Source organism: Hakea prostrata, chromosome 11 (genome assembly GCF_041222555.1).
Source record: "Hakea prostrata isolate BN-2017 chromosome 11, UWA_Hpros_2, whole genome shotgun sequence".
Lineage (NCBI taxonomy): Eukaryota > Viridiplantae > Streptophyta > Magnoliopsida > Proteales > Proteaceae > Hakea > Hakea prostrata.
The window spans coordinates 16,833,918-16,845,770 of record NC_142610.1 but is presented as its reverse complement, the minus strand read 5'-3'; the positions used below and the strand labels follow the sequence as shown (position 1 = coordinate 16,845,770).

Sequence of the window (11,853 nt, the reverse complement as noted above, 5' to 3'; positions counted from 1 at the left end):
ATATATTAAGACATGCACCATTAATGACCGCTCCGGCCAACAATCACAATAACATTTATTGAGGAAATAACCAAAGTGCAGCTACTTATTACTTGAGGAGACGACCAACATTAATATTTTTACGTACACTCCTCAGGGTCCTAAAAAATCACTTTGCTCTCAAGGAAATAACAAAACTAACGAGCTTACTCTCTTCCTTTAAGATGTGCTTGCTGACATTCGCCATGTACCTGCTAAATAAGGTACTAATGATAGAGTCTCCAAAGTGGTCAGCAAGCATGGATTCGAAAACAGCTCTTATAATCTTCGCCACCTTCTGCCCTCTTATAAAGTTATCCAACATAAACTCATTGTCATCATCATCACTTGCGTCCCAATTGATATCAAATATTTCTAAGTGATCAAGATAAAAGGATCCTTCACAAACTGCACTTTCTAATTCTTTGCTAGAAGGCATATACAACGGCAAATTGAAAGAATCCACTTTGGCTTCCTCAATGAGACCCTAAAACAAGATAAGAAAACTTGTAATAATTTTAAATACTAAGAGGAAAATTGTACATGTTCATTAATTAAGCATGTATACCTCGTTGACCAAGTCATTTAGTGAATTAGAAAACAGGTCCAAAATGCAACTCTCTTTGCCAAAAGGATCTTCACTTCTCCTGCCAAGAAATGTCAAAACCATTCTTCCTTCCGGTGTTATTTCCTTTGAGCGCAAGCTAAGAAACAAGGAAAAATCCTTTTGAAATTGCACCTGGTAAGCTTTCAGCACACTAGGAGGGCTTGTCTTTGCCAAGTAAATATTCCCCTTATTGTTACTTCCAACTGTTGGAGGAACCTATAGTGTTCATTATACATGGTTAGAAAAAATATACTAAAACACACGAGCGTGCATGATATGTATCAATTAGGTTTCAAACCTGAGAGAGCCAATGAAGGCTGTAAGAGGAATGAAAGAAGTCTATAGTACTGCTTGGAAAGAGCCTCTCATAGAAAGAACCGGGTAATCCTGTGATAGAAACTGGCCCAAAATTTTCACCAAAATCCTTCTTTAGCTGATCATAGAAGGTTGGCAAGGTTCTGAAAATGGTGTTGAAGTCATTACTTGGAAGATCATTAAGGAACACTAGGAATTCCGGTGTTTTACAATTCAACTGATGACATGTTTCATAGATCGCTTCAACCACTAAAGTGATCACTTGTAAGGTGTTAGGTCCCGATGAGCAGCCCAAATCTGCTATCCTTAGACATTGAGATAACTTGGTGGAATACAAATCTGAAATGCTTTGAATTACCAGTGGCTTCGCCCTAGTTATCGCTAGTTTCTGAAAGAAAAAGACAAAATTCATGCTTAGTTGCTTGAATGGAATAAAAATGAAAGTATTAGAGAGAGAGAGAGAGAGAGAGAGAGAGAGAGAGAGTACTTGAAGTTGGGAGTTACTGGCATAGCTAATTTCTCCATCCCCACCATTCATGTGAAGAACTTGCTGAACTTCCATGGCTTCTCTTCGCTTTGGATTCCTAAGCCTCTATTTTGCATTCAATGTGTTACACATGTAAATCATCCTTGTATATATAGGCAAGGATTGATAAAACTATAGATTATAAAATGCAATATAAAATTTGTTTTAAACGTGCGAGTATATATATTTTTTTTGAAAAATATGGTTGATCTTACTAGTGTAGCTTCCACCCCGACCACCACCCCCAACAACATGATAAACTCGTAAAACGTGCAAGAGTTTTACCAAATACAAAACATGCACAATTATTAATTAAGTCTTTGTTGGAAGATTACCTTCTTTTTCTTTTCTTTTTTTTTTTTTTATTAAAAACATATAAAATGAGAACCCCAAGGATAACTTTTGCAAAAGATCAACACTTCCTCATTAGATGTTAAATTTTGAATCTCCTCCAGGTTAGAGGGGAAGTCCTGCCTATATTAATTATAAAAGCTTTCTCAAGGATGTAGTCAAGGTAAGCGTGAGCTAGCCTGAATGAACATCGGATATAATAATAATTGAATATATATATATATATAGAGAGAGAGAGAGAGAGAGAGAGAGAGAGAGAGAGAGAGAGAGAGAGAGAGAGAGAGAGAGAGGATGTAATCAAGGTAAGCGTGAGCCAGCCCGAATGAATATCGATTATAATAATAATAGAAAAAATAATATATATAATAATATATGTGCATCCAACAAAGTGTACTATAAGCACCACCAAGTCAGACAAACCACTAAAGCAAAATCTAGAAAAAAAGTGCTACCATGAGTCATGCTCTACCAATGAGATATATATTATTAAGAGTTCTTTTCATGTTGTCAATTTCGGTTGGGCCAAAATTCTTGATTGCCCACTTAAGTGACAAAATTTACATGCTATTCACAGTGTATCTTTTCAAAAATTATAAATTATCCACAGTTACTTTTTGTTTAACTTTGAAATTAAAATGACTATTTTTCCTGAGGGATAAAAGAAAGTATAAATTTTTACCAAACCTCATTTAATTTTTTAAAATTTACCCAAAAGAAAATCCTTGGTTCACACGATTCACGTTGGCTGCCTAAAAAATATCCACCACCCTGGCATGAAAAATCTCTCTTTGCAATAGGTTGGTTTGTGCTCAAGACGAGATCTACGTCCTCCTCAGTTCTTCAGAAAAATCAAAGAGGTTGAGAACCAGATCAAACCGATCAAGAGTTCTTCGAGCGATGATGAACCTTCAATTGCTAGCGGTGGACGCTGGTTGGGGAAGGAGTGGGTGCTATTTGAGGAAGTAGTGTGTGTGTTTTACCCAAGAAAGAAATGGCAACTCTTGAAAGAGCTTGCTTGATCGAGCAATGGATGGAGAAGAAAGTGACAGAGAAGATCGGAATTCTTCTTTGTTGAATTCTACATCTAGCTCCTTAGATTCCAGCTGTGACAGAGAATTCTTTTCGTAAATTTGAAAAAATTAAAAGAGTTTTTGTAAAAGAAAAAAATTATATTTTCCTTCAAACCATGGGCAACATTGGCATATCAGTTTTACTGTTAACAGAAAAATAATTGTGAGGAACTTGTAATTTTATAAAAGGGTCAATGTGGGCAACATGTAATTTTTGCTATGAGTACTGTCAAGAGTTTTGGCACAACTTAATTGAGCAGCATGAAAAAAGCTCTATAGTTAATACTATACTTGTGCACGGTACTTTAGAGTCTGTATTACTTATCTTAAATGTCATTTTCATGAGATCAACATTTATTAATTGATTGCAAATGACAAATTAGCTTATAAGTAACATAAGATGTAGGAGAGAGGAGGTATATATTAAACAACATTAGAAGGTTAGGAAATAAAGTAAGCTTTGATTACGCTGGGATGACTTGTCCTTGCCAAGCAAATGTGCCCCTTGTTCTTGACCCCCAAAAAAAATAATATTCCCCTTGTTATGCCAACGTACCATTGATGGAACTAGCTATACCATGCACACATTATGGTTATAAAAAAAATTTGATCTAAAAATAATTATAGTAAATTATTATGAAGCTCCAAACTTAAAAGTGCCAATGTAGGCCATAAGAGGAATGAAAGGAGTCTATAGTACTCCTTGGAAATAGCCTTTCATAAAGAGAATCAGGTCACCCTGCAATAGAACATGGCCTAAAGTTTTCACTCTTTTCCTTCTTTAGGTGTTCATAGTAGGTGGGCATGGTTTCAAAAATGATGTTGAAGTCATTTTTTGGAAGATCATTAAGGAACACTAGGAATTCAGACATTTTATGATTCAATTAAATACATGTTTCATGCATGGCCTTAATGATCTCCGTGATCACTAGAAAAGTGTTGGGTTTTGATGAGCAACCCAAATCTCCTATACTTAGACACTGAGATAACTCAGTGGAATGTGACTCTGAAATGCTTCAAATTAAAACGGGTTTTGCCTTGGCTATCACTGAGATGGCTCAGAATCCTCTATCTTTTACATGGTTAAAGATTTTACCCTTAGTTATAGATTATTATAGTTTGTGATGGAAAATGGTCGACCCAAGCTTCTCACCCACCTCATCTATCCTGTCACAGCTAGGACTCTTATTTTGAAGCATTCCAGTGGAAGTGGGGCGTCCAACCCTATTTGTGTGGTTTTTATGGGAGTAGATCCTCCGACAAGGAAAATTTTGGAAGCAACAATTTATTTGAAGAAATATGTACTTAGCCATGCTTTTGAAGAGAGAGAGAGATCCTATTTTTACATACCATTGTGCCGAAGCAGGAGCTAGACAGCATTCTTTTTCCAATTGTTCCATGTTTCAATGTGTTCTGATCTAAAGTTTAGGGAGTCTAGATCACCTCTAGTCAAGGATGAACAATGTACTCCTCATGACGGTTTTTTAACCACATAATAGTAGTGGGTTCTACCTATAAATATTAAAAATAAGAACTCAATGAGTTCCATGTGGACTCCATCCCCTATTTATATGGTTGAAAACCATTAAGGGAGTACATTGTAGTCCCCTGAGAAGAAGGTGATCTAGACTCGACTTTTTTTTTTTTTTTTTTTTTTTTTTGGGCCTGTAAAACCCTCAATTTCTTCCAAATTCCAAATTATTTTCCTCTTTTTTATTTTGTTTTTTTATTTTTCCAAAGTGGGTAATCACGTTGGGAGGGAAGAAGGTCCACTGTGAAACCTTTATGAACTCCGTTTTTAACACTTAAAACAAGGTCATTCACATTATTAATGATTGATTGAAGAAAGATGATGAAAAAAAATTGAAGAATACGTATAAGAATGCAGTGACAAAATTGAAGAAGGAAAATGAACGGAATTGTGGAAAGGGAGAGTAACGGTGGAAATATTCCCTCATGGAGTGAAGAAAAGAAGCAAAAGTAGCAGGAAAATTGAATGAGAAGGTTAGTTTTTTCTTAATATGAGTTTTAATTGTGATAATTGGATAAGATATCGCTACGTATCACAATCCTAATGAGTGATTTTAGGGAATTGTAAGATTGCAAATTGTAAAAAATGTGAATACACCAATAGAATACCAATTTAAGTGATACCCTTTCAATAAGTTAACCCTGAAGCATCTCTCTTATCTCTATTGAATTTCTAGCATCTACCCCATTTTTTGGTTCGAGGATTTAGATAGTAGGTGCTGTTATATAAGATTTTTGGTGTTTTAGTGCCTTGTACAATATGATGGTTTAAACCAGTTTGACTTTGAGAATCTAATCAGGGATGGGTCTTTCCTAGTCTAGTCCTCACTAGGAAAGACCCTTCACTAACCTGACTGATTAAATGATGGTTTTCCTAATCTGAACAAAGATGGGTCTGCATAATCTTAATCCTGCCACTTAATTTTATCATCTAGAAGAATGATGCATCAAGTTAGATTTTCAAAATAAGATATGTTTTACATGTATCAAGTCCTAGCTTGTTTTTGTGGTGTAAGTCCTTTTGGATCCACATATAAGATCACTCATGCTCAATGGATTACGGTGGTATACAACTATAGTGTCAAAATCATGGAAAAATTTATAGACCCAGATGAATATAGCTACTTGGATATGTTCAATGACATTTACAACACAATCATTTGGGAAGATGGCACCACTTAGGGTTTGATGTCGATTTCTATATACTAACCATTTTTAAGAAACATGAGGACTTTGAGTTGTAAAGCCATACGTATATGATCTTCAGGTTGGCTCATCCAAGTTTGCACGGCACCATGTGACTAGATATCCAAGTGACATAGTATTGAGGCAAACTAATGATCCTGGTGTTAGAAGGATTGAAACAATTTTAGAGAGGGGATGTTGCTCCAAAATCTGACTGTAGACCAACTGGTTCGTTATTACGCCAATCATGATCAGTTCCTGAGATACAAAGAAAGCGAGTGTGGGGTGCCTCGGAGGATGGAAGCCACCTCCAATGATTAAGTCAAAATCTGGTGAACACGAATCCTCGTAAGGAGGAGTAAATACTCCAAGAAGACGAAAGAGAGAATATCTCCTTGGATAATTGCAGGAGAATAAATATTCAGAATTAATGTTCTTTGACTTACCCTAATTAGTGTAGAGTATTGGCTTATATATCAAGTTAATACCTCTGAGGTGGCGAAGATGCATCATAGCCGTCGAATTTCTTGATCCTAGATGCAGGGTTGTGATGGCATCTGATGAGTAGCTTGATCAACTAGCCAAATGCCCAATCTTCTTGAAGAAGCTTCAAGACAACTGTGCACAATCCCACCAAATTAGGATAGAGTGACAAATATCCCTTACTTTGGTAGACAAAACACAAGGGATACTTGAGGAAGCTTTAAGCGAATGAGAAGCTTTCTTGCAGGCAATGAGCATTAATGAATCTTAGTGCATTCAATGTGGAAATTAATACAATGATTGACGTTGGGAAGAAGATACGCAAAAGTCTTTTACAATGTTACTTTAGCCAAGACGTAACTAGTTGGGCACTTAATGGAAGGCCATCCAAAAAGTCCATCATGACAGTTGGCCGTCTCTATGAGGAGCTCTTCGGAGCAAGTATTCTGCCGAGAAGTGCCTTATGAACTCATGAACAAGGACTAAATCATACATATTGGTTTGCTTGGTCCTCTTGAGTCGAAGGGTTCAAACCATAATATTTATAATAGGGGTATTATAGAAATTGACATTTTAAACATGAGAACTTTGCTTAAACCTGTCAATACTGTTTTTGCTTCTATAAACAAATTTTATCAAACACATATAAAAAGGCTTTTTACTTTCAAAAACACTTAAAACTGTTTCTGGTGTTTTTCAAAACAGAAACACCTGATAGGTTATCATATAGGCCCTTTGATTTAGGTGACTCTTCCAAGTCGGATAAAAACAATTTGAGACTTGATTAGGGGTCATGAAGACACTCCCATGGTTTAACAGGTGACAAGACAAGATCCTACTATGTCCATGTTGGTACTTTCACTTGAGCCATGTGAGACTCACTAATTCTAGTTTTCTTTATACTTTTATCAGGCCATATAGTATTGATAGACCACAATTTAGATCTATAATTAAACAGACCTTAGAACTTTTGTATGTTGGCTTCAATGTTAATTCCTTTTTTTCTTCTCAATATGAAACCACCACAACCTTATCTGTCCCTTTTCGCCTAGAATTGAGATTATAGAAGATGATGAAAATAGGAATGTAAAGAAAAGAGTACGAAAAAAAGGAGACTTGCTCGACACATTAGGTTTGACAAAGAAATGTCGTTGAGTGAAAACTTAATTTTCCAACGATGGTGTAGAGTATTAATCAGATACATATATTAAGACATGCACCATTAATGACTGCTCTCCGGCCAACAATCACATTAACATTTATAGTGGAAATAACCAAAGTGTGCCTACTTATTATTTGAGGAGATGATGAAGATTAATATTTTAACACTCCTCAGGGTCTTAAAACATCACTTTGCTCTCAAGGAAATAACAAAATTAACAAACTTACCCTCTTCCATTAAGAGGTGGTTGCTGACATACACCAAGTACCTGCTAAATAAGGTACTAATGATAGAGTCTCCAAAGCGGTCGGCAAGCATGGATTCATAAACAGCTCTTATACACTTCACCACCTTCTGCCCTCTTATAATGGTATCCAACATTAACTTGTTGTCATCACCATCACTTGCGTCCCAATTAGTATCAAATATTTCTAAGTGATCAAGACAAAAGGATCCTTCTGCACAAATAATACTCTCCAATTCTTTGCTAGAAGGCATATAGAGCGGCAAATTGAAACAATCCACTTTGGCTTCCTCAATGAGACCCTAAAACAAAATAATAGAACTTGTAATAATTTTAAATACTAAGAGAAAAATTGTACATGTTCATTAATTGAGAATGTATACCTCGATGACCAAGTCATTTAGTGAATTAGATAACAGGTCCAAAAAGCAACTCCCTTTGCCAAAAGGATCTTCACTTCTCCTGCCGAGAAATGTCAACACCATTCTTCCTCCATGTGTTATTTCCTTAGAGCGCAAGCCAAGAAACAAGGAGAAATCCTTTTGAAACTGCACCTGGTAAGCTTTCAGCACACTAGGAGGGCTTGTCTTTGCCAAGTAAATATTCCCCTTATTGTTACTTCCAACTGCTGGAGGAACCTATAGTTTTCATTACACATGGTTAGAAAAAATATACTAAAACACATGAGCGTGCATGAGATGTATCAATTAGGTTTCAAACCTGAGAGAGCCAATGAAGACTGTAAGAAGAATGAAAGAAGTCTATAGTACTACTTGGAAAGAGCCTCTCATAGAAAGAACCAGGTAATCCTGTGATAGAAACGGGCCCGAAATTTTCACCAAAATCCTTCTTTAGCTGATTATAGAAGGTTGGCAAGGTTCTGAAAATGGTGTTGAAGTCATTACTTGGAAGATCATTGAGGAACACTAGGAATTCCTGTGTTTTACAATTCAACTGATGACATGTTTTATAGATCGCTTCAATGATTAAAGTGATCACATGCAAGGTGTTAGGTCCTGATGAGCAGCCCAAATCTGCTATCCTTAGACATTGAGATAACTTGGTGGAATACAAATCTGAAATGCTTCGAATTATTAGTAGTTTTGCCTTGGTTATCACTAGTTTCTGAAAGAAAGAAAAACAACGTTCATTCTTAGTTGCTCGAATGGAATAAAAATGAAAGAAATTAGAGTACCTGAAGTTGGGAGTTGCTGGCATAGCTAGTTTCTCCATCCCCACCATTCATGTGAAGAACTTGTAGAACTTCCATGGCTCATCTCAGCTTAAGATTCCTAAGCACCTATTTTGCATTTAGTTTTGTTAGCAAATGTAAATCATACTTGTATATATGGGTGGCAAGGATTGGTACAATCATAGATTATAAAATGCAAAAAATTTCTTGGGGACCAGTGAACCCACGAATTATAGTTGATCTGTCTGGCATCTCTTCCCCCAAACAACCTTATAAGGATTTAATATAAATAAATAAATAAATAAAAACAAACGGGTGGTCGAGATCCACTTTAGATCTGGACCGTAGGCAGCTTAGTGCTACGCATTTGCACAATAAATCAAAATCCACCTAATAAACTCGTAAAACGTGCAAATTTTTTAACAAAGTAAAAACATGCACAATTATTATCTAATTCTTCATTGGAAGATTACCTCCCTCTCTTTCATAAGAAATATAAATAAAATGAGGCAAAAGGATAACATGCTATCTATATGTAATCAAATTCACATAGCATGCATCCAACGGTGAGCACCATAGGTACTACCACGTTAGACGCACCACTAATGCAAGATTTAGAGAAAATGCTAACATAAATCATCATCTACCAATGAAATGTAGACACATAAGAATATCTACATAGATATAATTAAGAGTTTTCTTTTTCATGTGCCCATTTAAGTTAGACCAAAATTGTTAATTGTTCACTTAAGTGGCAAAAATTATGTGCTTTCCACAATCATGTTTTAAGTTGCTTACTGTTATTTTAATTACTATTTTGCCCATAGGGTGAAATGAAATATAAATATAAATTCATATTTTTACCAAACTCTACTATATAATAAAAAATAAAAAACTACGTGGCTCACATGATTCACGTTGGCCTCTGCTGGAAAATAGCCACCACCATTCCTGGCGAGAAAAATCTCTCTCTCTCTGCCGGGAAAATCTCTCTTTGCAACAGGTGGGTTTGTGCTCAAGAGAAGATCTCCGTCCTTCTCAATTCCTTAGCAAAACCAAAGACGTTGAGAGCCAGATCAAACCGATCGAGAGTTCTTCGAGTGGTGATGAATCTTCCAAAAAAAGAGGTTTTGCAGAATCGACCATGCCGTTACCTTCAAAAAGGAAGTGTGAGAATGCAGATCTCGGTTTCGAGATCGAGATCTTCAGGTCTGAAACCAGATCGAACTGCGGTTCCTGTTCGATCGGAGAAACCTCTATGCCATGAACAATAGCAACAGAAGAAGTTCAATGATTTTGATGCACGTTTCCAGCAGAGAAGCAACTCTGTTCCTCAGCAGAAGCTGAAACATGAAAGTGGTTTCACCAAGACAAAATCCAGAGCTTTAAAGATCTATGATGATCTAAAGAAGATAAAGCAACCCATCTCCCCTGGTAGTCGTCTCGCTAGCTTTATCAATTCTCTGTTCACTGCAGGTAGCCCGAAGAAAGCGAAGATCTTTTCTTCTTCTTCTTCTTTAGCTGCAGGTGGAGACGATGAGAGCAAAACAAAATCGAGGACGTAGCGTGCGCTTTACCCGAGGAAGAAATGCCAAATCTTCAAAGAGCTTGCTTTGATCGAGCAATGGATGGACAGAGAATATTGGAGATCTTCAACTCTCGATTTTGAGTTGAGTTGAAAAAAAAATTTTACATTTTATTGTAATGTTTCTGGGATTCGACCCAAAAAAAAAAAAAGTTTCTGTGAAAAGAAGAAAGAGAAGGAAAACAGCTTTGAAAAGAAGAAGTGGCGAAACAACATCATCCTTGATTAGAAGCTTTATTATTTTTTAATAATTTGAATTGTATAACTTATTTATACAGCAAAACTTACTTTGGATGATTTAGAAAAAAAATTATCATCACATTCCAAGATCAGCTAACTTAGTCATTGAATCCTAATAACTTTTCATACATTATCATTGTAATAACTTTTCCTCTTGGGATTATTTCTGAAAATGGAGGAATGTTAGCATACAATCACATAAGGAGGAACAGAAAGGAATCAAAAGATCTACCAAAGTCTCATATGCAATCCACTCTCAATCCTCAAAATCATACATTGATGGTAAGTAGGGTTAAATATTTTCAGTGTGACCATGAAGCTAATACTGTTATTTTTGATTTGCATTCAACACAAAAAAATAGGCAAAATTTCAGTACAATTCGATGAAAATACAGTTATTACCAATGTGAATTGACTCAGAGAATCTATGGCCTAGGGACCAAAACTAAGGAAGATCGAAATTCTTCTTTGTTGAATTCTACTTAAATCTCTCTAGATTCCATCTGTTTCACAGGGGATTTTTTTCTTCTGTAAATTTGAAAAAAATTAAGTGAGATTTTGTAAAAGAAAAAAGAACCTTATATTTTCCTTCACACCATAGGCAAAATGGTCATTTCAGTTTTCAAGTTAATAGAAAAGTAATTGTGGGGAGCTTGTAATTTTTGAAAAGGGTCAATGTGGACAACATGTAATTTTGGCTACTTAAGTGAACAAGTCAATAATTTTGGTCCAACTTAAGTGGGCAGCATGAAAAACTCTACAATTAATATTGTACGTACTTGTGCACGTTACTTAAGTATCAATTACATACCTTAAACACGATTTTCATGAGATCAGCATTATTGATTGAATGCAAATGACAAATTAGCTTATAAGTAACATAAGATATAGGTGAGAGGTGGAATACATTAAACAACATTAGACGGTTAGAAAATAAAGTAAGCTTTGATTACCTTGGGAGGACTAGTCATTGCCAGGTAAATATTCACCTTATTCTTGACCCTTAATGTCAACCATTGAAGGAACCTAGCTATATCATGCACGCATTATGGTTTAAAAAAAAAAATTAATATAAACTATTTATGAAGTTTCAAACTTTAAAGAGCCAATGTAGGCCATAAGAGGAATAAAAGGAGTCTATAGTGCTCCTTGGAAAGAGCCCTTCATAAAAAGAATCAGGTCACCCTATGAGAGAACATGGCCTCAACTTTTTACCCTTCTCCTTCTTTGGGTGTTCATGGAAGGTGGGCAAAGTTTTGAAAATGGTGTTGATGAAGTCATTACTTTGGAAGATCATTAAGGAACACTAAGAATTCAGGCTTTATGATTCAACTGATGACATGTT

General features: G+C 35.8%; 2 protein-coding genes across 3 annotated transcripts; both read right to left on the bottom strand.

Annotated features, from left to right (window-relative positions):
* Window positions 1-18: 18 nt before the first annotated feature.
* Window positions 19-1,539, bottom strand: LOC149000446 (putative jasmonic acid carboxyl methyltransferase 2). The gene is made up of 4 exons (XM_089140611.1): window positions 1,428-1,539; window positions 924-1,328; window positions 587-841; window positions 19-505 (listed from the first exon to the last, which is right to left on the bottom strand). The coding sequence occupies exons 1-4, from the start codon at window positions 1,500-1,502 to the stop codon at window positions 149-151; spliced, it is 1,092 nt and encodes a 363-aa protein (XP_088996737.1). The 5' UTR covers window positions 1,503-1,539; the 3' UTR covers window positions 19-148.
* A 4,506-nt stretch (window positions 1,540-6,045) lies between these two features.
* On the bottom strand, window positions 6,046-10,512 carry LOC149000445 (putative jasmonic acid carboxyl methyltransferase 2). 2 transcript variants are annotated; one of them, XM_089140210.1, is made up of 6 exons: window positions 9,592-10,512; window positions 8,687-8,791; window positions 8,212-8,616; window positions 7,875-8,129; window positions 7,475-7,793; window positions 6,046-6,220 (listed from the first exon to the last, which is right to left on the bottom strand). In XM_089140210.1, the coding sequence occupies exons 2-6, from the start codon at window positions 8,759-8,761 to the stop codon at window positions 6,180-6,182; spliced, it is 1,095 nt and encodes a 364-aa protein (XP_088996336.1). In that variant the 5' UTR covers window positions 8,762-8,791; window positions 9,592-10,512; the 3' UTR covers window positions 6,046-6,179. The 2 variants fall into 2 exon arrangements, with proteins under 2 accessions (XP_088996336.1, XP_088996335.1); XM_089140209.1 differs by lacking the exon at window positions 6,046-6,220 and having other exon boundaries at window positions 7,328-7,793; window positions 9,592-10,511.
* Between the last annotated feature and the right edge of the window lie 1,341 nt (window positions 10,513-11,853).

Excerpts from the sequence above, each read along its gene's own strand:
- LOC149000446 (XM_089140611.1), bottom strand. The coding sequence starts at position 1,502 with ATGGAAGTTCAGCAAGTTCTTCACATGAATGGTGGGGATGGAGAAATT. Across the intron at positions 1,329-1,427 it reads CCAGTAACTCCCAACTTCAA|AAACTAGCGATAACTAGGGC; the intron begins GTACTCTCTCTC and ends TTTTTCTTTCAG. Across the intron at positions 506-586 it reads TAAATGACTTGGTCAACGAG|GGTCTCATTGAGGAAGCCAA; the intron begins GTATACATGCTT and ends ATCTTGTTTTAG.
- LOC149000445 (XM_089140210.1), bottom strand. The coding sequence starts at position 8,761 with ATGGAAGTTCTACAAGTTCTTCACATGAATGGTGGGGATGGAGAAACT. Across the intron at positions 7,794-7,874 it reads TAAATGACTTGGTCATCGAG|GGTCTCATTGAGGAAGCCAA; the intron begins GTATACATTCTC and ends ATTTTGTTTTAG. Across the intron at positions 6,221-7,474 it reads CCACCTCTTAATGGAAGAGG|TTGTCTTGAAGCTTCTTCAA; the intron begins GTAAGTTTGTTA and ends GATTGTGCACAG.